The sequence below is a fragment of the Sus scrofa genome, chromosome 2 (genome assembly GCF_054392235.1).
Source record: "Sus scrofa isolate SSC_HxYL_T2T_F1_AM1 chromosome 2, Sscrofa_HxYL_maternal_Yorkshire_Landrace_v2.0, whole genome shotgun sequence".
In the NCBI taxonomy this organism is placed as follows: domain Eukaryota; kingdom Metazoa; phylum Chordata; class Mammalia; order Artiodactyla; family Suidae; genus Sus; species Sus scrofa.
The window spans coordinates 154009638-154033662 of record NC_139384.1 but is presented as its reverse complement, the minus strand read 5'-3'; the positions used below and the strand labels follow the sequence as shown (position 1 = coordinate 154033662).

The 24025-nt window shown below is 47.5% G+C and overlaps 2 protein-coding genes and 1 pseudogene across 9 annotated transcripts in view; 1 reads left to right on the top strand and 2 right to left on the bottom strand.

The window, feature by feature from the left end:
- Positions 1–768: 768 nt before the first annotated feature.
- On the bottom strand, positions 769–21113 carry RNF14 (ring finger protein 14). Of its 7 annotated transcripts, XM_085014878.1 has the most exons (10): positions 20764–21113; positions 20041–20158; positions 17957–18137; positions 15986–16147; positions 14745–14896; positions 10634–11161; positions 9551–9779; positions 6063–6235; positions 4733–4863; positions 769–2148 (listed from the first exon to the last, which is right to left on the bottom strand). In XM_085014878.1, the coding sequence occupies exons 4-10, from the start codon at positions 16137–16139 to the stop codon at positions 2091–2093; spliced, it is 1425 nt and encodes a 474-aa protein (XP_084871004.1). In that variant the 5' UTR covers positions 16140–16147; positions 17957–18137; positions 20041–20158; positions 20764–21113; the 3' UTR covers positions 769–2090. The 7 variants fall into 7 exon arrangements, with proteins under 7 accessions (XP_084871004.1, XP_003124056.1, XP_013850743.1 ...); XM_003124008.5 differs by lacking the exon at positions 20041–20158; XM_013995289.3 differs by lacking the exon at positions 20041–20158 and having other exon boundaries at positions 16315–18137; positions 21022–21113.
- Positions 15935–24025, bottom strand: part of DELE1 (DAP3 binding cell death enhancer 1) — a 50088-nt gene continuing 41997 nt past the window's right edge. For both annotated transcript variants that reach the window (XM_085014869.1, XM_085014870.1), the window contains 2 exons: positions 17957–18137; positions 15935–16147 (listed from right to left, as the gene is read on the bottom strand). The gene's annotated coding sequence lies outside the window, so the exon portion shown is untranslated. The remainder of the gene's footprint in view (positions 16148–17956; positions 18138–24025) is intronic.
- LOC146405799 (uncharacterized) lies at positions 20526–21441 on the top strand (annotated as a pseudogene).

Sequence of the window (24025 nt, the reverse complement as noted above, 5' to 3'; positions counted from 1 at the left end):
GTCCTCTGAAAGGCTTCCTTACTATACCAACATTTCCAAAACTCATTTATTTCTCAGGTCACATGGCAGGGGATACCCCAATCCTTCATTTTACTCAGAGACAGAAGCACTCTCCCCAAAAGTGAACCATCCTAAAATTAGCTCGTAGCTCGTGCCTCCCAAGTAAGACTCTACAAGATCTACTGCCTCTGTGAAACCTGAGGGGAAGACGCCGCACCCAAGGAAGGCGGACACGGCCAGTCTTGGACACTAACGAGCACCTGGCGTGTTTCTTCAGGCTATAGAGAAACCCGCTCCCATCTCTTGCACAAAACTGAGGCCTCTTTCCTACCTCCACTGCATCATCAACATCATGTGCAGAACCCTAAAATAAAAGAACCTTAAGCAAACATCCACCAGCCCATGAACCACAGAACTTCTGAGCGGCTGCTAGTGAACGACTTGAGATAAACTCAAATCCAGTCCCTGAGAAGAGTCACGCTTTTCAAGGACATTGTGTATAAGCAGATGTTTTAACTTCCATGTCTCATCTTCAACTTACTCTTAAAGCCAGCTGCAGACCTTACATGAAATGTGCTGATTTGAAATCCATGTGGTTTAAACAAAACATGGACCCTAAAATCTAAGGTCAGTCCCAAGCCCAGCCAGAAGAGGAGGCACTGTTTCATGACTTCTTCAGCTCACTCTGAGAAGATGTGGTATACGCTATACAGCCTTTAAATGTCACCCGTTGCCTTAGTGACAGAACACACAGCAGCAACTCTGCTCTAATTATAAGACAATTTTTAAATCATTTTTATTTTTAAGATTAAGCATCCTTATTGACAATCCAGAAACAGTCCGCAGTCTTTGGATAACACACACATAAAATGGTTTCAGATGATCCCTACTTTTCAATGACAGGGAAGGAGAAAAGAGCTTCTGCACAGCTGCAGCTGAATCCCCTGGCCTTTCTTCCCCCATCTTACTCTGCTACCAAGACACTCACCAAACCCGAAGGGAAGAATTTTGCAAAAAGCCAACAAAACCCGGAAACACGGCTCTAGGTATCAAGCCAAAATGACCCCTGGAACACTGCTGGTGCAAAATAAAACGAGGAGAGGAAGACAAATGTCCACAGCTCATTAGAGAAGCCCTTTAAACAGAATTCAGAAGGTCAGCACTGGAGCTATGGTGCTATCGTGTTCAAAAAGCATATACAGAGTTCAGCTTGTTCAGGTGGGAACGTATTAGACTTTCTCCTTTCCCAGCAGAGGAAATAAAAATATGAGCTGCTGGAGCTAATATTAACATTGTCCTTACCAATGAAAGGCAGGCTGAGGTCAATGGAGAGAAGGCAGGACCCAAGGTAGCAAAGACAAGTTGCTCTGAATCCAGGCTCTACAGCCCAGAAGAAACAGCGAGGCTGAATGGGGTGGAAGTGCTTCTGAGCCAGTATCGGTATGTTCAAGATGTGGCTCAAAACCGGTGGACTATACAGCATTAATAAATATACCAAGTGACCCACAGTGTCTGTGGTATCAAAAAAAAAAAATCTGAATTATCTGTAGATTTCTATTCTGAAAAGCAGTCGATCGAAATGACACTGGGCCATCCAATCAGTTCTGGAGTAAAGGGCTTCCTCCGAAGAAAAGTGACTTTGCAAAAATTCGGGCTGGAGGGAATGTAGTGTGGAGCGAGTCCAGGCTCTCGGTACAATTTTCACAAGGCTCTGCCCGCCCGGCTGTAAGGAGCAGGACTGAGGGAGCTCCCCAAGAAGGTCTTAGAGGGATGCTTCCCAGAGATAAAAAGGTCGGCGAGCTTAAATCTTGACCTCTCTCTCCTGACCTAAGCGTGGGGAAGAAAATAAATATTTAATTTTTCACTACTCAAGCTTCGGGCACACTGTAATATTTAATATTTTCCAAACCTTTGGCTTAAGAGTTCCTCAATTATGTTACAATGAGAAATGTCTGAATGTGCTAAATCAGTAGTATCACATGAAAACATAGACCTTGTTCTTCCCTATCTTCTACCTCGATGGTACCCTAAAAATCCTGCCAAGTTAGGGCAAACCATTCCACTGCCATCGCTTGAGCAGCAGGTGTTCGCTAGTCTTCGGCCTCATCTTCCCAAACCTCTCCGTTAACATCCACGGCATGGAACAACCTGGAAGCATAAAGTAAGAGGCACTTTAATACACCTGACGGACACGGAATATAAATGTCTTTCCTGTCCTCAAACACACTTTCCGCCCTCTGCTGATGACATCTTTGTAACTCTTCCCCTCTCCCAACTGTATCAAGGGCTGACACATGGGTCCCTCTGAACGAGCTGCCTTAAAGTCACTACCAACAGCCCTTCTGGGATTCAGACAACTCCCTTGGGCCCAGGATAAATAACCATGGGAGACGGGCATCACACATCTGATACGCCGTGTGTGCCGTACGCGGCAGAAGCCAGCCCCGGGCAAGTCCAGCGCTCGAGAAGCTGAGCTTGGAAAGCGCTCTACGCGGTGCCAATCCCTCCGTTCTCTCCATCCTCACACCCTCCGTGTGCAGAATGTTTCACCTGCCAACTGGCTTTCTTTCCCTTGTGTTACTGAAAATTTATGCAATTTTCAACACCGTTATGTCCAATGGTTCATGGGCAGGGCTTGCTTTTTCAACGTGTAATTGGATCACGCCAATGACTGTAGCTCCTCCACAGCTGCCTGTGAACCAAGACTATCAGGTGATGCTGAGAATGGAGCTGCAGGAGACAAGGATATTCACCTTGTGCCAAGGAATCACCTTACAGGTCCCATACCAAGAACAAAAAAGAAAACTTAGCTTGACAGCGGAGCAAATGACAGAACGGAGTGTCACACTGACAGTGAGACAGCCTGACCCCATGGACCCGACGTGACACAACATGAAGTACATGGCCCCGCACGAAGTATTCTTCTCACGCATGTTACTCTAAATCTAGCCAAACGTTAGTCTAACTTCCACCTTACAGGAAATAGAGAGGATAGAGAAACAAACTAAAAGACACCACGGAGAACCAAAAACCCCGGAAGGCAAGGGGTTACACAGGACCACAGCCTGGTCGGTCTCTGCAAAAAGGCAGCGCTCCTCTCCACACATGCAAAAACAAACAAAAGGGGGTAAACTTTTGTTTATTAAGAAACTACAAAAAAATAATAAAATAAAATAAAAGACAGATTTCCTGCTATGGTGCAATGGGACTGGTGGCATCTCTGGAGCGCTGGGAGGCAGGTTCAATGCCCAGTACAGTGGGTTAAGGATCCAGTGTTACCACATCTGCAGCACAGGTTGCAACTGTGGCTCCGATCTGATCCCTGACCTAGAAACTCCACGTGGCACAGGGCAGCCCCCCCCCCACCAAAAAAAAAACTAACGAGAAAGAACCAAATAAAATGACTGAACTCAATTAGATCCTTGCAGAATAAAACAGCTTTAAAAGATATTGTTAGGTGACACCAACATCCAGTGCTCTCACTGACATGTGGAATCTAAAAAGAGGACACAACGAACTTCTTTGCAGAACAGACACTGACTCACAGACTTTGACAAACTTACGGTTTCCAAACGAGACAGGGTGGGGGTGGGGGGATGCACTGGGGGTTTGGGATGGAAATGCTATAAAATTGGGTTGTGATGATTAAAAAAAAAAAAAAAACTGAACTTGAAATTGCTCAGTCACAAAGGATTAAACCAGGAGGTTCAGAAATAAAAAAATATGTGAAATTGGAAAAAAAAAATTTTTTTTTTTTAAAAAGATAGGAGTTCCCGTCATGGTGCAGCGTAATGGAATTCGACTGGGAACCATGAGGTTTCAGGTTCAATCCCTGGCCTCGCTCAGCGGGTTAAGGATCCGGCGTGGCCGTGAGCTGTGGTGTAGGTCACAGACGTGGCTCAGATCTGGTGTGGCTATGGCTGTGGCGTAGGCCGGCAGCTACAGCTCCGATTAGACCCCTAGCCTGGGAACCTCCATATGCCGCGGGAGCGGCCCTAAAAGGACAAAAGACAACAAAATAAATAAATAAAAATTTTAAAAAAGATATTTTTAGGTGAAGCTGAGTAGTTTTAAATATTTTACTATTATTTGTTAAACTTTTTGAAGTAGTGCTGTTATGGAGAAGACTTATCTTGGTAACGACGTGTGGAAGTATATAGAGAAGAAGCATCGTATATCCAACTTGGGCTGAGCAGCTCAGCAATAAATTTAAAAAACAAACACAGCCAAATATTATCAGTTGCTCATTTTGGTAGAAGATATCCTACTAATCCCCATTCTATTCTTTCAACTCTTGTGTATGTTTAAAATTTTTCACTATAAAAAGTTGAAGAGAATTAGAAATAAAATTCCCAGATAGTATATTTACATCAAAAACCTTTTTGTGGCTGCATCCGTGGCATGTACAAGTTTGTGGGCCAGGGATCGGATCTGAACCACAGCTGGGACCTGTGCCACAGCTGCCGCAACACCAGATCCTTTAACTCACCGCACGGGGCCGGAGGCCAAACCTGAAACCCAAGCTGCTGCAGAGACAAGGCCAGATCCTTAACCAGCTGTACCACAGCGGGAACTCCACAAAACTCATTTTTAATAAAATTCATGCGTGGGGGAAAACACATACAAGTATTTTCTAAAAAAGAGAAGTACTTAAATCAAAATTACTGGCCTTGAGGTCTGCAAATCGAGTACCAAAAACTGCTCCTGAGCCTAGGGATTCTGATATACGTACCGGTTAAAACATGGGGAGGCAGGATCAGTGAAATGTTTGTAAGGGTTTGCTCTAGAGAGGGAACCCATGCAAATCCAGCAGAAGTACTGCATACAGCCCGTACATGTCATCTTGTTACAGCCGTCTAATTTCTGGTGGGAGAGACAGAAAGAGAAAAAATATCAAGGCTGCAAAAGCAGAAGAGAAAGGCACATGCTGCAATGATTCCGTCCGGCCTTGTCTACGGTAGGGTTGAGATATGCAGGGAACACACTGATAACTACTAAAGCCTAATTCCTTTGCATTACAGGTGAAATATAGAAAATACACAGCAGGTGTCTCTACAACTAGAGACTTCGCAGAATCTCTTCTGATAAACAGAAGATACAAACCAAACATGTATAAGTGAAATGGAGTTACATTAACATTAAAATGTCTGCATTTAGGATGTAGGATTTTAAACTTTTTACGTAAATCTAAATGAGCATTTGGTACCAAGTCCCCCACGCTATCACAGAGCTGAGGTGTGTCAGAAGTGGTTAAACAGAAGGCCAGTTTCCTTAATGGAGTAACTGACCATCAGGGTCAGCTCACATATAACGGCTTGGAGCAGGAGAATTAAACGCAAAAGACATTTGGGTTTTACTAAGAAGCAATAGATGTATCTGTCTATTTTGACTCAAGATGTCGCTCTTTCCTAAGCAGGTACTTGTTAAACATGTATGCTAAATCCAGGATAAATAGTTCTGAGAAATGAGGCTTGATTTTTTTTTAAATTAATTTTTTTTTTGGTCTTTTTGCCTTTTCTAGGGCTGCTCCTGCGGCATATGGAGGTTCCCAGGCGAGGGGTCGAATCAGCTGTAGCCGCCGGCCTTCGCCAGAGCCACAGCAACGCGGGATCCGACCCACACTACAGCTCACAGCCATGCCGGATCCTTAACCCACTGAGCAAGGCCAGGGACTGAACCCACAACCTCATGGTTCCTTCGGATAGGTGAACCACTGCGCCACAACGGGAACTCCTGATTTTTTTTTTTTTTTAATCGCACAGATGAATTCAGAGTTGGCTGCAGCTCTAGTGTGGCTCCTCACAACCCACTTGATTTTGAAGTGGATTTAATGCGAGCACCCCTGCTGCCGTGTGAAAGCACTTTGCACAGGGACGTCCACACACAGGTAAGGTCAATAACGACCCTGAGTAACAAATCTGCATCCGCCAGGTAAGGAGGCTTAACAAACACCCAACATGTGTCGTCTTCATTAGTCATAAAACTAAGTCCAAAGACTTCGCGAGGGAATCGTAACAGCCTGGCAAGGAGCTCTGCCTCCAAGTCTGCCCCCCAGACCGTACCTCTATGGGAGTCCCGCAGCACGGGCAGCTCTTGGAGTTCTTTTCTAGCCACTCCTTGCTCTCCATCTCTTCCAGGGCCTTCTGAATCACCCGCTTACCATACCTCTGCTCCAAAAACCTTTTATTGGTCTCATCTGCTTGCAGGTACTCATTTCGTAAGTCTATTAATTTTTCTAGAAAGTGAAATGGAAAATTAACTTTTATACAACTTTGTAATGCAGATTAAAAACCATTAAAGACGGCCATGACCTTGGACCACTCAGCAATGCTAACCTGGGACTTTATCATAAGGAAGTGACCCAAAGTCAAGTCAGAGGCACAGGGGTGCATGTAACAACGGCAAACAAATTAAGTGTCTAGGGAATCATTATGCGTGAGGAAACTACTTAATGACAAAATATTTCGTTATTAAAACTTATAATTAGGATGATTATAACTCAAAATACTAGTTACAGGAGTTCCCATTGTGGCTCAGAGGAAACGAACCCAACTAGTATCCGGGAAAGGGCAGGTTCAATCCCTGGCCCTGCTCAGTGGGTTAAGGATCCGGCCGGCACTGCCGTGAGCCGCAGTGTAGCTGGCAGACACGGCTTGGATCTGGTGTTGCTGTAGCTGTGGCGTAGACAGGCAACTGCAGCTCCAATTTGACCCCTAGCCTGGGAATCTCCATATGCTGCAGGTGCGGCCCTAAAAACAAATAAATAAAATATTCCCGAGTGCCCGTCGCGGCTCAGTGGTTAACGAATTCAACTAAGAACCATGAGGTTGCAGGTTTGATCCCTGGCCTCACTCAGTGGGTTAAGGATCAGCGTTGCTGTGAACTGGGGTGTAGGTCAAAGATGAGGCTTGGGTCTGACGCTGCTGTGGCTCTGGCATAGGCTGGCGGCTACAACTCCGATTAGACCCCTAGCCTGGGCACTTCCATATGCCGCAGGCGCAGCCCTAGAAAAAGACAAAAATAAAACAAAATAAAATAAAACAAAACAAGATACTCATTAAGGAATCCAGGAGAAAAACCTATTTAGGTTGCAACTAGATAAAAATCACCCATGCACAAATGACAGAGAACAGAGAGGAATCTTCCAAGCAGAAAACCTGGACTTGGTAATAAGGGTGACAGAATAATAATCTTTTCCCTGAGATTGTGAGTTATTAATGTTGCTATGTGTGTGCAACTAGCGGTACACAGTCAAAGATTAACTTATGTGAATGACACAAAGGTTGAAACAGGCACCACTTGATAATAACAAGGCCTCCCAAGGCCAGCACCAGCACCTTTGGCTCAAGGGCAAAGACCAGCTGCGGACGACTTTATATTAAAACAGCCGGTGAAGAAAACGCACCATCCACAGGCACTGCAAAGGTCCTCCTGTCAAGCTGGCCCCTCGATACCCTTCAGTCGGGTTCCCACCGCTTCAGCACTTACCTCCAACCCAACAGGCAGCCTTTCCCCAAGCCTCACTGGCAGACAAAAGCTTTTGCTCACAATTCTATTACCTTAATGGCTCAACACAATGACTTAAAGACCTCTCTCAAGAATGTTCTAGCTAAGTTATTTATTAGTTTGCTTTCTCCATACAGTTTAGAGGCCCGTCTCCCTTTTCATGCAGCAAACATCCTCTGGGGCAGGTGCTACCTGCACTTTTCCTTCGGCTGAGAAGCCTTTCTCGGTGGCTTCATTCCCAGGCTCTATCACTGCGACGCAGATGCAGGAGACACGAATGTTTTTATCCTGCCATTTTTGAGCCCCTCCACTCATTCAAAGCGTTTTTGTGGTCCTAGACGTCTCAAGGACAAAAGGTATCACCGTGATGCTCTCAAAGAATAAAACAAGTAGTAAATCACACATCTTCTGCGGTAACATCTAACACACAGAGCCGGAAAAGGAGATCTCTAACTGCGCCAGAGCCCCGCCGCTATCTGGGGTCTCCCCCACCCCCCGAGCACTGTTAAACCCCCGAACTGCACTGCAGCCCCTCAGGGACGAGGCTACAGAAGCGAAGCCCAGGCTTCTATTTCACGCCGCTGAGCTCTCCAGCCCCTCTGCCCGTAACCCTGAGGCTCTGCTCCAAGCACCTGCAAGTACCGTATTCACTCATTTCCCTTCCGGGGACTCTCTGGGAGATAATGACACTGCTAATAACTGGTGACTACAGCAACACCGACATGAATAGTTGCCACTTTGGGAGTTCCCGTCGTGGCGCAGTGGAAATGAATCCGACTAGGGACCATGAGGTTGCAGGTTCAATTCCTGGCCTTGCTCAGTGGGTTAAGGATCCGGCATTGCCGTGAGCTATGGTGTAGGTTGCAGACGTGGCTCGGATCCCACATTGCTGTGGCTGTGGTGTAAGCCGGCGGCTGTAGCTCTGATTTGACCCCTAGCCTGAGAACCTTCATGTGCCTCAGGTTCGGCCCCAAAAAAGCAAAAAAAAAAAAAAAAAAAGTTACCATTTTGCATTTGACATGCATCAGCCCCTTCTCAAACTATGGTGAAGGACCAGTTTTTTCCTGCCACTATGTCAAGGACCAATACTTTTGCAAAACAGAATCAAATGAATAACTTGAAAAATGAGAGTATAGAGACAAAAAACCTAAGCCTAAATTTTTATCATATTTGACCGACATAAAATTACTCTGGGAAATCGCCATTACAGTTTCAAACCCTGACTCTCAATTTCTGCACTGGTCATGTCACAGGCCAGTGTAACAACCCTACCAAGTCTGAGTGGCACGACAACAGGTCACTTCGACCTCACAGTAACCTCATGAAGCAGCTATGGCCATCACCCCTGCTGGTCTGAGGAAGGCTAAGTCCCCAAAGTCGAGTTAAACTGGTGTCAAGGGCCTGACCTCTTCATCTTCATCCAGAGCAGAAGTGGCTAACAGGGTGCCCTCTCTGTGCCCACCTCCGCAGAGGGTGGCCTTCTGAAGCGCTGCGTTGGGGAAGATCCCGAGGCCTCCCTGGGCGCACGGAGAAAGCACGTGACGGCCGAGCACACGTGTGCACCGTGGAAACAGGGACCGCTGAGATGCTCCGTGCCTGCCTTCCAGGACGCACAGTACTCTATATGCACAGACACAAACTCCCTGGCCGCTCCGTCCCCGGCATGCGCCCCCGACGTGGCCTGTCGCCTCACCTCCTTCAAGCCTTCACTCAAACCACGCTGCCAGCGAGGCCTCGCTGGTGTTTCTCAATAAAATCCCAAGCCCCTTTCCCTTTGGACATTTCACCTCCTGCCCCTGGCTTATTTATTTTTCCCTCTTCAGTATTCACTGCCATCTAATATTCTTGCCTATTTTGTCTGCCTATCTCCCCCATGAGAAGGAAAATTCCACAAAGGGCATTTGGTCCCTGCTGTACCCCATCCCCAGAATCTAGGACAGTAGCTGACACAAAACCATCTGTTGAACAGACACTTCCAAACTCAAGGACTGAAGCGATAAGGCTGTTTGCACTGGGAGACTGAGTGCCCGCAGTCACGGCTCACCTGCAGTCACCTTACACGGAGAGACCCCATGGTAGGTCAATCTGCAGAGTGTACAGAAGGCGAAATTACAGCTGGAGCAGATGCCCATTGTGCAGCCAGGCTCCTGCATCACAGGCAGCTGGCAGCACGGGCGGGGGCAGTACACCACGTCTGCCATCAGGTCCAGGGTGGACTGGAGGAGAAGGCGGTCGTAGCGGGCGAATAACTCGGCGTCCACTAGCTCTTTGACCTGGAGGAAAACACGCAACGTCACAGGTCTGATGATGCCCCAACCAGCTCTGACCCTGAAGAGATCCTTAGGACGCTGGTATAAGCCAGATGCACGTAAATTAAAACCCTCTACCTCACCTCAAAATCAAGCCAAGGATGGGAAGTCCGTATCCTGACTGAGATGGGGGTTACATGCGTCTACACATCTGTCAAAACTAAGCAAACTGTACACTTTAAATGGGTATATTTACACCTTAATAAAGCTGAAATATATATATATATATATATATATACACACATATATTTTTTTTCTTTTCTTTTTTTTTTTGGCGGTACCGGTGGCATATGGAAGGTCCTGGGCCAGAGATTGAATCCAAGCTACAGGTTCAACCTACTCCACAGCTGTGGCAACACCAGCTCCTTAACTCACTGCACTGAGCCAGGGCCTGAACCCTTGCTCCCAGAGAGACACCGCTGGATCTTTACCCCACTGGGCCACAGCGGGAACTCTCAAGCAGGCTGTCGTTACGTTTAAGTCTGCAAACATTTGGCTGTCCGTGCCCTCGGATCCAAACTCACACAAAACAAGGTAGTAGTGCCCCTACCTGGCAGATGGACAAAACAAATCACCAAAATGCCTTTGCTTTCTTAATGCTCGTCCCTGCCAGGGGCCTCCCATTCCGAAGCCAGCAGAGGCAGCGTCTACAGCTGTAGCTGTAGTGTAAGCTGGGAAGGAAGACTGCAGCACGCCTGAGGAACACACGGGAAAAAGAGCACGGGCTGGCCCCAGGCCCTACCAAGGACGGCGCTGAGAGGATGTCTCCCTTGGTGACAGAGACTGAGGGGGCAGCTGGCAGCACAGAGGAGAGTTACCTGACCAGGAGTGGCCACTGAAGGGCACTTGGGTTCTGGGCAGTTGAGGCACTGAACTTGGCCATCTCTGATCTGGATCTCAAAGTAGTCCTTGAGACAGGCTTTGCAGTACACATGCCTGCACTCCAAGAAGTACATGCATTCGCTCCCCAGCTTCTCACAGAAACAGATATTGCACAGGAACAATTTACTGTTAAAGCATTTTATCTGCTGAGCTTGATCAAAGTCCAAGATCTCCTGGATCAGACTGGACAAGGACTCCACATCCTGCACGGCTCTCTCGTCCACAGCTTCCTCTTGGTCTAGGTCAAAGGCAGCAGCTCCTCCGAAATCTAGCTCGGGGCTGGAAGAGGCCTGAGTCGCCCTTCTCTGCACTTTTTTCTGAGAACCCAGCCTGAGCTCGAAGGGAGAGACGATATCCAGGTAGGCCAAGGTCTCTTCCTTGAGAAACTGCATCCAGGCAAACAGGACCACGCTGCCGCGGTGCTCCTCCCACAGGTTGTCTAGGTGCTTGCAGAGAGCAGACAGCTAGGAGAGGACACGAGAACGCTGGTGAGCTTGGAAAGATGGTGGTGACGATGTGAACTCCTGACCTCCCCTGAAACCGTTTGAGGTTGGGCCTTTCCCCTTCCTAACACAACGTTTTTACTGCTGAGATAAAACTGTGCTGCAAAACCGCACCAGCGCTCTCAATGGAGCGCTTCTTAAAACTAGTTAGCAACACAAATTAGCACAGGAGAACACAAGGCCGGAAGCTAAAAGAAGTACCATGGGGAGTTCCCGTCGTGGGTCAGGGGACGTGGGTTCGATCCCTGGCCTCGCTCAGTGGGTTCAGGATCCGGCGGTGCCGTGAGCTGCGGTGTAGGTTGCAGCTACAGCTCTGATTTGCCCCTTAGCCCGGGAACTTCCATATGCCACAGGTGTGGGCCTAAAAAGCCAAAAATAAGTAAACAAGTAAGTAAATAAAGGACTATGAAAACAAGAGAAATGGCAAGACGCCACCAGATGCAGAATTCAGTTTACATCTGAGCCACTGAACTGGAGGACTTTTTCTGTTCTGTTTTTCTTCGCTTTAAGTATTGCTGTCTATTTCATGTAGGAAAAGGGATCTAGTTCTAAAGTGAACAATTTCTATTCTTCTGGCGTCCTGGCCCTGTAGATATCCTGCAATAATGATCGCAAACATACGGGTTTAAAAATGCCATCCCAGTTTTAAAATTAACTTTTTTAGTCCTGTGACGAAGCCAACTCACGGGAAAGCATCGCTAACAGAATCTAACCTCAGAGTCCTCATTCTTCGGACTGACAAACAGAGTTTCACTGAGCAACCGGGCTTGCCCCAGCCCTGGCTCACAGGCGACGGCAGACCCACAAACCTGGGCCTGATTACAAGCCCTCAACACGATCTGGCTGCGCCAGGGAAAGCTCAGGTTTCCTCAGTAACCAAAGTTGAAATTATTTCAACACTTCCCCCTTAAAACTGGTCTGTTCACTTCGAAAAGCAAATATAAGAAGCTCTTCCATTACGAATGTAAAATATCAGTAAGGAGAGCTCGGGAGTCATAAACAGCTTTTCTTTTCAGGTAAACATCCAAAAAATACGCCTTCCAGATGCAAATAAACGCGTACATTTAAATACCAAGTGAAATAGGTGCCCGTTCTCTCGTCCTCATGCTGTGCCAAGTCGTGCTGGTCACTAAAGCCCACACACGCACAAGCCTAAACCCACACTGACTAGTTCAGGATCGGACAGCGAAGGCTTCTCTACACTTGCATGAATGTGCTCATCCGATCAACCAGAAACTTGCTGGAATCTGTGAACTCTAATAAACACTCAAAGGGAGGCTGTGAGGGCCGCGGGCCACCGAGTCCCATGCAGAAGCCCTTCTCCTGCATCCTCTTTTCCTCTCTGGGCCCTTCTCAAAGGAGGCGTCTGGGATCGACACAAGCCCGAGGAACTAGGCAGGCAGAAAGAGAAGAGCAGGAGAGAGACCGTCGTGCACACACACTGGAAGAGAAATAACGAAAAGCACTAGAAAACGAAACCCACTGCTGTCTGCCAGCCCAACCCAGTGAGAGACAGGTCCATGCCTCAACTTCACTATCCACAGGTGAAATTTACAACGCCAAGGACTTTGGGGAGTTCCCTGGTGGCCTGGTGGTTAGGATTCGGTGCTTTCACCAAGGAATCAGAGTCTGGTAACATACAAGAAACTGAACCAAGAAGGAATAGGAGATCCATCAAAATGCCAAATGCACGGACAAAAACTTATTTGATGGAGAATCCTACTGTAATTTTACTTTTATGTATTTATTTGCTTTTTAGGGATGCACCTGTGGCACACAGAAGTTCCCCGGCTAGGGGTCTAATCAGAGCTGTAGCCGCCGGCCTACACCAGAGCCACAGCCACCTAAACCACAGCTCACGGCAACACCGGATCCTTGACCCACTGAGCAAGGCCAGGGATTGAACCCGAGTCCTCATGGATACTAGTTGGGTTCGTTACTGCTGAGCCACGATGGGAACTGCCCGTACTGTAATTTTAGACGTGTAACATAAAAGTTCAAGCAACCTTCTCCCTGATCCCAAAGGCCAGCGTTAAGTCGATGCTCTCCGGCTAAAATCTGAAACACTAACCCCACGCGTGGTTCATCTGCCCTTGTCTTGTGCATGCGTGTGTGTGGAGGGCACACATGCACTTGTAAGGACATTATAATAATTCAAATAATTCAGTCAACTAGACTTCAATAAAAAAAGAGAAAAAGAATAATTCAGTCAATGCTCAGGGATCTAAATGGCAGACATCCCCGATATTCTTTTGAGCAAAGAATCCACTGTCCTGAATGGGTTGCCTCTGGCACAGATACGAAAATGCAGGGTAAGATTCCTTTTTACCCTGCAAGGATTATTCTTTTTTTTTTTTTTAAAGCTTAATGTGGTTTGTAAAACATAAGTCCAATTTTACAAAAGCACTCTCACCCGGGGATCAGGCTGGTGATGAGCAGGGGTGGGGAACGAAAATTACCTGATCTGAAAGGAAAAACTGACAGGCTGTTCCTTGAGCTCAAGGAACCCTGACCGCTTTCGTCTTAATACATCGGCCTATCAATCTCCATCGAGACGTCTGCAAGGGAAGCGGCTATTGATCCGTTATCTATCCCAGAACACGTTATATTAGCTTCCAGCCCTATTTACATCTCAATTAAGAGGTGAGGTTGTTACCAAGAAAGGATGTATAACCCAGAGGAAATGATCTCAAGCCTTCAGGGGCTCTCTGCAGGGATCGCACACATTTCTAGTCCTGTGCATTTACGCCCAGGGGAGCGCGGTCTATGATTCCATCCTAAATACGCAGACTTTTAAAAGCAAAAGCGGGAGTTCCTGTGGTGGCGCAGTGGTTAACGAATCTGACTGGGAACCATGAGGTTGCAGGTTCGGTCCCTGCCCTTGCTCAGTGGGTAAAAGATCTGGCGTTGCCGTGAGCTGCGGTGTAGGTCGCAGATGCAGCTCAGATCCCGCATGGCTGTGGCTCTGGCGTAGGCCAGTGGCTATAGCTGCGATTCGACCCCTAGCCTGGGAACCTCCATATGCCACAGGAGCGGCCCAAGAAAAGGCAAAAAAAGACAAAAAATAAATAAATAAATAAATAAAAGCAAAAGCACTTTTCTGTGTTCTCAGGCAATTCATTATAACGACATTAGCTCAACTTTATTTCTCCTAATTACAACTAAAACTTTCATTTAAGGAAAGGATAAAAAAGCAACACCAACGCTTAAGGGAAAAGAGGAGCATCTCTAGTCTCCAGTACAATGCAGATTAAATGGGAAAATAGCAAGGCAAGCAAAGAAACAATACACCTGATTAAAATTACTTGTACTACAATTCTTAAGGATAAATCATTCTAACTAGTGCCATTCCTTTTGAAACACCAAACATTTTCAAGGCATTCACATTAGGATTCATGAAGGCAAGAGGAAAAAAAAAAAAATTACAGAAGCAAACCCATTTGTTCTTCATGCACTGAATTCAAGATCACCAAGGTAGCCGTCGCTTAAAGAGGACGTTTTAGGTTTCTAAAAACGGATAGGAGAAATTAGGTTCGGGTCTAACCTGAGTTGGTGACAGCCATTTGCCACTAAGTGTGAATGAAGGTGGGGAGGAGGATGGATAATCTGGTGGCAGCTCAAAGTTCAGCACAAGTGGAGGCAGAAAGCAAATGGTGTGTTCAAAGCCACTATTCTGGAGACACTCATTTGAGTTGCCTGAACCAAAAACAAAGGTTAGAAAGGAGCAGTTGATCAGCACTTGAGTGTCTATGACTGTTGAGCGGCGCTCAGAAACTCTTAACGCTTTAGTTGAGGGAACAAAAACCCTCCCCCAAAGCCCTTTCAGTTTCCTAGTTTTACTTCGTAGCCACCACCTTAAAAAAAAAAAAAAAAAAAAAAAAAAAAAAAAAAAAAAAACCTTGTAAGCCCTTAAAAAATCTACTACGCATCATGAAATTAAAAATGAAGATACACAGCTTATTCTTGGATACACTTTTGAGCATAACTCCCACCACTAAGGAGCAAGTTATACACAATGTTTCCTGTTGCTGTTGTTTTACAGTAGATGATTAAAGACACAATCTAAAGAAAAGGACGCTTATTCCAATCAAAGAGCCATGACCTACTTAGATCAGCATGTGCCAACTACCCATGAATCATAGGTGGGAGAATCTGTGCCAACACAGTGATGTCAACCTGAGGGCAAGATACAACACACAACGCTCTCGCAGTCCAAGTTTCATCTTAAATGATTACATTTACTCTCTTCACTCAAAGCCTTTACAGTATAAACCGTCTGAGAAAGTGTGCATCCATGTCCTGTGTGAACGTTTCTACCCAAAGTACCAATTTTTAATTTTTTTTCTGAAGCCAAAGACCACAGAGTAGCAGCATATTGTCATATGTGTGTGGTGGCTGAAAAATTGCTGGCAACCAGACATTATTCACCACCACCATGGTACTTTAAATCTTTCCAAGTATTTTCACATCCATTATTTCATTTTCTCTCTTAGTACCCCTATTTAACAGCCAATGACTCATAGCTGATGAAGTGCTAGTGAGCCTATTAGGATGCGAGAAACATGCAGGGTAATATCCCAGTTCAGGGTCATAAAGGCGGAATCAAACTGAAAACTGTTCCCTCCCAGCCCAGTTTTCAATTAACGCAGCAACAGGCATTAAATCTGCAACCCTACCGTCTACCACTGATGCCTTGAAACACAAGATGATAAATAACTTAGGTACACTAAGAAATTGAGAAGAACCTTTATTTAGAAAAATCCGTTTAAGATAATATGAACTGACCGCTCACAAATATCTTGAAATTTTGGGGCAAGTCCAAATAGATCCTGGTTTCTCCACCTTGGACAGACTCTGCTTTTCGGAATTCATCTCCATCATAAATACTCGCCAGGGCCAGCAACTCATCCTCCTGAGCTTCTCGGTCTTCCGACGACATTTAACTTTCTGAGGAGCGGGAGACAAGCATTCGAGCCGGTTAAGAACAGGAAAGGCGAGGAAGCGTCTGCAAAGGTCTAGGGCACGACCACCGCCCCCCAGCCCGCCCCCGAGAAGGCTCCTCGCCGCCACCGGATGAGGAGCAGCCGATGTTCTCACTCTTCTGTCAAACTAACAATGCCAGGCAGGGCTCATGTTCCAGAAGCTCTGCAACAGCACCAGCCTTTTCCACAAAGGACGGCTGTGGTGCCTCCGACTGCTGACTTTATCAGTTAGGTATGATTCAGGGGAAAAAAGACCATCCGAAAAAAAAATCGTAAAGGACCAATCACACATTACCTTGACTTGTCCACTACACCTAGCCAAGTGCCTTGCTCACCAAAGTAGTCCAAGCATAGGTGATAGGCGTCTTTAAAATAAATCAATGTTTTGGGGAGTTCCCATTGTGGCACAGTGGTTAATGAATCTGACTAGGAACCAGGAGGTTGTGGGTTCGATCCCTGGCCTCGCTCAGTGGGTTAAGGATCCAGCGTTGCTGTGAGCTGGGGTGTAGGTTGCAGATGCGGCTTGGATCCCGCGTTGCTGTGGCTCTGGCGTAGGCTGGCGGCTACAGCTCCGATGAGACCCCTCGCCTGGGAACCTCCCTATGCCACGGGTGCGGCCCTAGAAAAGGCAAAAAGACCAAAAAATAAATAAAAATAAAATGAATCAATTTTTCAAACCCACAGGCATCTCTAGGGCAGGTTCTCTCAACCTCAGTGCCTCTGGCAATGGCAAGGGCAAGGGCAAGGACAAGGGCATTCTCCAGAACAGGGTGTGTGCCGCTGGGGGCGGTTTTCTTCCCTCTCCCAGTGGGAGATTCCTGGCTGCGCCCGGAGATGGTTTTGATTGTCACAACTCTTGTGGGAAAAGGATGCTCTTGGCCTCTAGTAGGCTGTTTTAGGGTTGCTGTTACACACCCTGGAATGCTCAGGACAGCCTCCCACAAGCAAGACCTACTTGTTCCAAACAGGGACAGCCGCCATGTAAGACAGAAAACGAAAGAAGCAGCAAAATAACATTACATTTCTGAAATCACGCCAAATTCTGTCACGTCACTTTTAAGATTTATCATCATTTTAGGTAACATCAACAGTGAAAATATACTACACGTCAAGTGTGAAGCAACGCTTTTTTAATCGCAGCAACGAAAAGATGTGCCACCGTGTCAGGTAATTTAAACGTACGAAAAATATGTAGTGAGACTCTGTGAAAGTTAACAAAACAAACCCCAAATTATCATCGTCAATTAAAACACTCAACGATAATGGCAGGGGCAAATACGCTCCCTCTCGGCTGAAATGTTTTTCTAAACTGAAACGCACAAAGCAAAGTTAGGACATGCTTTTTCACATTATCAAAGATGACACTATAAAATTTAGACGAATTCATTCAAAATGTCCATCTTCAAAAGGTTTATTTTTCCAGCAGATAATGGTTCTGATTAAACCATGTCCTTGTTTAAGACACAGTGACAGGAGTTCCCGTCATGGCTCAGTGGATAACGAATCCGACTAGGAACCATGAGGTTGCGGGTTCGATCCCTGGCCTCGCTCAGTGGATTAAGGATCTGGCATTGCCATGAGCTGTGGTGTAGGTGGCAGATGCCACTTGGATCCTGTGTTGCTGCGGCAGTGGTGTAGGCCATTGGCTACAGCTCTGATTCGATTCCTAGCCTGGGAACCTCCATATGCCATGGGAGCAGCCCAAGAAATGGCAAAAAAAAAAAAAAAAAAAAAAAAGACACGGTGACATATTCTGTGTGAGGTCAGTTAGTACCTGTTAATAACAACTAGAAGAAAAGGATATTAGCACTGCAGTCCGTATTTCATTCAGCTCAAGAGTTTGCAACTCATGCAAATTTCATTTGTCCTCCAGATGATGGAGCTGAGACTGCTGGAGCTGGATAAAAGGCCGAGATGTGGAATTCATACTAGAAACACCAGAGAAAGCCTGCCATCTGCAGAAAAAAAATTACAAAAGATGGTGTTAGGACCCTCTCCAAGTTTAAATTCGGAATTTAAACACACGGTCAATCCTCATCTATAGCTGCATACATGCCACTCTCGCGGTCAGCCTAAGTGAGCCGTGTCGCTGAAGGGACACTTTGCCTGTCCCCTGCGATGAGAGTGCCTTTCTTATCTGACGCTTTCAGCCCTGGGAGGAGCTGAGAAGAAACACCGAGGTCCTATCAGAGGACAGCCCAACAAGCTTCCACGACCAACCCCTTCCTGGGGGGCTTTTGTGTTTGTTTTTCCTTTCCTCTTCTGCTTCTCTTCCTTCATTTCCTAGCCCCCCTTCAGTTTTTCCTCTCGACGGCTCATGAATTAATCCTGACAGGGATTAACAGCAGGTGAATTTAAGCATGATAGCAGGATACTTAAAAACAAAATAAAGGTGCTCACACACACACAAACTTTTTAAAGTTCTATTCTTAATGCTTTACTAGGCTTCTTAACTGGGAAGGAGGGAGAGGGGTAGCCGTCCAGATTCTGAGATGCGTGACTCCCAAATAAGCTAAGAACGAAATTCGGGATCGATTTATCGACTAAACACCTATCATTAGGTACCATACCAAGTCTTTTCACATTTGCTAGCTAGCTATTTATCTGTCTATTTATTTATTTAGCTCTGTAGGGCCCTACCTGCGGCATATGGAAGTTCCCAGGCTAAGGGTAGGATCAGAGCTGAAGCTACCAGCCTATGCCGCAGTAACTCGGGATCCGAGCTGCATCTGCGACCCACACCATGGCTCACAGAAACGCCGGATCCTTAACCCACAAAGGGAGGCCAGGGATGGAACCCATGTCCTCTTGGATACTAGTCGGATTTGTTTCCACTGCGCCACAAGGGAACACAACATTAGCTTATGCAATTGTAAACAGCTTTACCAAGTGTAGCACACAGTGGTGATATAACTGAGCTTTTTGTTTCTTCCTGTTTAAACAGTATAAATGGAGATGAATTTAGAGTTTGTGGTTTTAGGTTAGTGTTCCCCACCTCATCTGCACAGGAGAATCACCTGAGGAGCAGCTTTTTAAAATCTCCGCAGCCAAGCTCCACGTGATTCCGTGAGAATTAACATAGGTCCTTTCCATCAAAGGAAGTCCTGGCTACTCCATTTTGCTCCTGCTTCCTCGGACACCCTTCTCCATCCCCCTCGTCCCCTCTTCTCCCAGGAACAACGTGTTTCCAATGAGCCAACCCAGAAGAATGTGCACCCTGACCTGACTCATGGGAAGGGGACAGGTATACCACCTGCCTTAGGGATAAAGAGGGAGGGTCTTGTCTTCTCTGCGTGCTTTCTGAGGACCCACGTCCTTCCGCAGAAGTAAAGAGCCTTGTCGAGATCGCCCCGAGTTCATGTGTCTCACTTTCCGACACTGAGGATCCGAACCAGAGTCCAACAGTTTTAATTCTACTGTGCGGCCAAGATTGAGACGCTCGGCTCCAAACAGGGTTTCCCATTAGCAGCCCCTCAAGATCCACCCCGGGCCCCAGTCCCTTCCTGCAGATTGCTGACCTCGATTTCTTTCTGATTTATCCATTCAGCCTGCAGGACCCAACGCCACAGCCCCTATTCCACGTAGAAATTTCCAGTCAGACATCATGTCTTTAAAAATCTAGCAAACTAGGAGTTCCGACTGTGTCGCAGCGGAAATAGATCCAACTAGGAACCATGAGGTTGCGGGTTCAATCCCTGGCCTCGCTCAGTGGGTTAAGGATCTGACATTGCCGTGAGCTGTGGTGTAGGTGGCAGACCTGGGAACCTCCATGTGCCGCAAGTGCAGCCCTAGAAACAAAACAAAAAAACCCCAGCAAACTTTTACTCTAACTTTCCTATAACATTGTCACATTCCCACCTTGCATTGCAGCTGCTCCTGTGGACTTGCACTTCCTCTCCTATTGCCTCTCCTATCACTGTTCCTTAAGGGCAAGGATCAAGCCCCTGTGTATACGATTCCCGGCTTCTAGCAGTGCCTTGCATGCGACATTAGAAAAAGTAAGAAATGAACTGGGCTGAGATGCAGGGACCTGAAATGGGGGACTAGAATCAAAGTTCAGGGACTGCACGGCTACAGCCCACTAGAAGCAGGAGGATGGCTTGGTCATCACGAGAACAGTAAGAAACGTAACTTAGCTCTTGCCGTGGGTCAGGCACTGTGCTAAGCCCTACAAATGCATTAACTCCTGTTCGTTCCCCATAACCGCAGGAAGCAAGTCCTATTACTAGTTCCATTACGCAGAACAAAACGGCATTTCAAGTCCGTTCTGGCCCAAGGTCACACAGCGAATACAGAACCGAACCCGGCTTCAGACCACCCTGTTTTTCAGCTGTAACACAAGAATGAGAGTAACCCCAGTGCCACGGAACGGAGAGAATTCGTTTCACGTTACTTCGGGCAAAAACCGGAAACCGCCGCACCGGGGAGGGAAGCCCCTCCTCCGCCGGGTTTCCCTCGGGCCTGGGAAAACCCTCCCCGGCCCCCAGGCCCGGCCGTGCGGGCCCCCGACGTCGCCGCCGCCGCCGCGGGGTCGGAGCCGCTCCCCGCCGGGCGTGTGGAGTCGTTGCTGGCGCGACTCACCGACCGCCGGGCGGCAGGCCCCGGCCCCGCTCCCTGCCCGGCGCCCGGACACGGTGGGCGCTGCGCCAGGTGCCGGCCGGTCCAGACCCTCCGGAAGGACCCGCGCCCGGACCGTCCCCGGCCTCCTCGCAGCGCCCCGGGAGGCTCAGCCGGGCCGCGGGCGACCCGTCCCAGGTCGGCGGAGCTGACCCCCGCCGGGCAGTCCCAGCCCGGCCGCCCGTCTCTGCCCCGCGCGCCGGAGCGTGGTCCGCACCGTACCTTCCGACCGCCCCGCCGTGCCGGGCCCGAAAGTTCCGCCCTGCACCCGAGCGCCGGGGCGCTCACCTCCACGAGCGGCCCAGCCCGGAGACGCCCGACTCCACCTGCGCGCCGCCTCTTCCGTCTTCGGAGCTGTCAGCTGAGCGGGGCGGAGCGCGCTGGGCAGGCCCGGGCGGGAGAGAGGCTCTGCGCAGCCGCCGTGGCCGCCCCGGCCCCTCGGCCGCCCCCCGCAGGTCAAAAGCGGCGCTGCAGGCGCGACCACCTCCACCCCCACCGCGGCCCCGCTCGCTTAAGGATGCCTCTGGAGAAGCTGACATGAATGCAGAGTCTGGGGTCCTGTGCCTGGCGAGGGGGGGGGGGGGTGTCCTTTCAGTAGTTCTGGGAAAGGGCCCTGGAATTCGAATTTTCACCAATCCCTAGAGGTGATCAGGAGGCAGCGATCCGTCCAGGGCCACCTTCCCGTTGAAATCCCAGTTCTGCTGCCCAGGCTGACTAAGCAAGCCTCTTCTCCCGCCCCGAATCCCGGTCTCAGAAATGCTGCCCATTTTTCTGGCACCTCCACTCTGAAGGCATTCACTCATTGTTCGTACTATAACAGTAATAACTCCCATGCTTATGGAGCAGTTAGGATGCTTCAAGACCTGCACTAAGTGCTTTATGTAAATTTTCTCTTTATCGCTTCACCATAACCTTATGATTTAGGTACCATTTGTTAGTCCCACCTTATAAACAAGAAAATTGAAACTTAGAGAGGTTCAAGGACTTACCAAAGGGTACGTGATTATTAAGAAGCTGGGTGGGAATTTAAATTACATGCCCATACCTCATGCTATAAGCAAAAAATAACTCAAAATAGATCAAAAAACCTAAATGTAAGAGCTAAAACAAGTAACTCTTAGAATTGGAGTAGATCTTCATGAACTTGGAAGAGGCAATGGATTCTTAGACATAACCAAAAGCACAAGAACGAAAGAAAGAAATAGTTAAATTGGACTCATCGAAATTAAAACTTCTGCGATTTCCCGTTGCGGCTCAGTGGGTTACACACCCAACATAGCATCTGTAAGGATGCCGGTTCAATCACCGACCTTGCTCAGCAGGTTAAGGATTCCACATTGCTGCAAGCTGCAGCGTGGGTCACAGATGTGGCTCGGATCCAACACTGCTGTGGCTGGGTCTGTGGTGCAGACCGGCAGCTGCAGCTGTTATTTGACCCGTAGCCTGGGAACCTCCATATGCTGCAGGTGTGGCCTTAAAAAAACAAAAATTAAAACTTTTGTACTTCAGAGAACACTATCAAGAAAGTGCAAAGACAACCTATAGACTAGAACATATTTATTTGCTAATCATATATCTGATAAAGTTTTAATATCTGGACTATATAAAGAATTCCTACAAATCAACAAGAGAAAGCCCAAAAACTCAATTTAAAACTGGGCAAAGAATTTGAACGGATAGTTCACTAAAGAAGATGCACAAATGGTCAGTAAGCGTGTGAAAAAATGCTCAACATCCTTAGTCATCAGGGAAATAAAAACCAAAACCACATGAGAAGCCACTGCACACTCACTAGGGCTGCTCTAATAAAGGAAAAATAAAGAGGAAGAAAAACAAGCTCATAAATACAGTGAACAGGTAGGTAGTTGCCATGGGTAGGGGGTGGGGAAAACTGGTGAAGATACTAAATTATGTTTATAAAATAAATATGTCACGGGAATGTTACTCACACCACGGTGACTACAGGTAATAATAACCTATATATATATTTGTCTTTTGTCTTCTTAGGGCTGCACCTGCAGCACACACTCCACAGGCTAGGAGTCCAATCAGAGCTATAGCTGCTGGCCTACGCCAGGGCCACAGAAACGGCAGATCCAAGAAGCATCTGCAAACTACACCACAGCCCATGGCAATGCTGGATCCTTAACCCACTGAGCAAGGCCAGGGGTCGAACCCGCAACCTCATGGTTCCTAGTCGGAACCATGTGCCATGACAGGAACTCCTGGAGCCCTAATATCTTGTGCGTAGATTGTAAAGTGATGTAGCCACTCGGGAAAAGAGTTTGACAGGTCATCAGAAAGGATCTTACAATAGGACGCAGCATTCTAGTCCTAGGAATATATCTAAGAGAATTGAAAATATACATTCCCACGAAAACGTGTACACAGATGTACGCCAGAGCAGCAGTGTTCACAATAGCCAAGGCAGCTATTGGGGTATAGAAGCAATCCAAACACCATCAGTGGATAAATGGATAAACAAGATTTATCTTAGGTGAATTACATCGCAAGAAAAAAAATTTTTAGGTGTTCCCATCATGGCGCAGCGGAAACAAATCCGAGTAGGAATCATGAGGTTGCAGATTCAATCCCTGCCCTCTCTCAGTGGGTGAAGGATCCAGCGTTGCCGTGAGCTGTGGTGTAGGTGGCAGACGCGGCTCAGATCTGGCGTGGCTGTGGCTCTGGCACAGGCCAGCAGCTGTAGCTCCAATTCGACCCCTAGCCTGGGAACCTCCATATGCCGCAGGTGCGGCCCTAAAAAGACCAAAGACAAAAAAGAAAAGAAAAAAAAATTTTAGATAGAAAGCTCTGTTCTCAGCACTTAATGCAGACATGTTGCTTCCTGCTCCTGAGAACGATCAAATGAATGTCCCGCTAACAATCTAATGAGCTCCGGTGTCCCCCCCATCAGACGTCTTCCTTGAGAAAAGCAAATTGCAGAACTGGGCATCTAACTCAAACCTACATGATCATTAATGCCCCCAAACAGCACTGGCTTCATGGGCCACCCGCCTGCGCAGGCACACGCGGGCCTGTGCTCAGGAGGGCCTCGGGCTTAGAGGGCTTAGAATCTTGAAATTCTTTTTTTTTTTTTTTTTTTCTCTTTTTGTCTTTTTGCCTTTTCTAGGGCCGCTCCCGCGGCATATGGAAGTTCCCAGGCTAGGGGTCAAATCGGAGCTGTAGCCGCCAGCCTACCCCAGAGCCACAGAAGTGCGGGATCCAA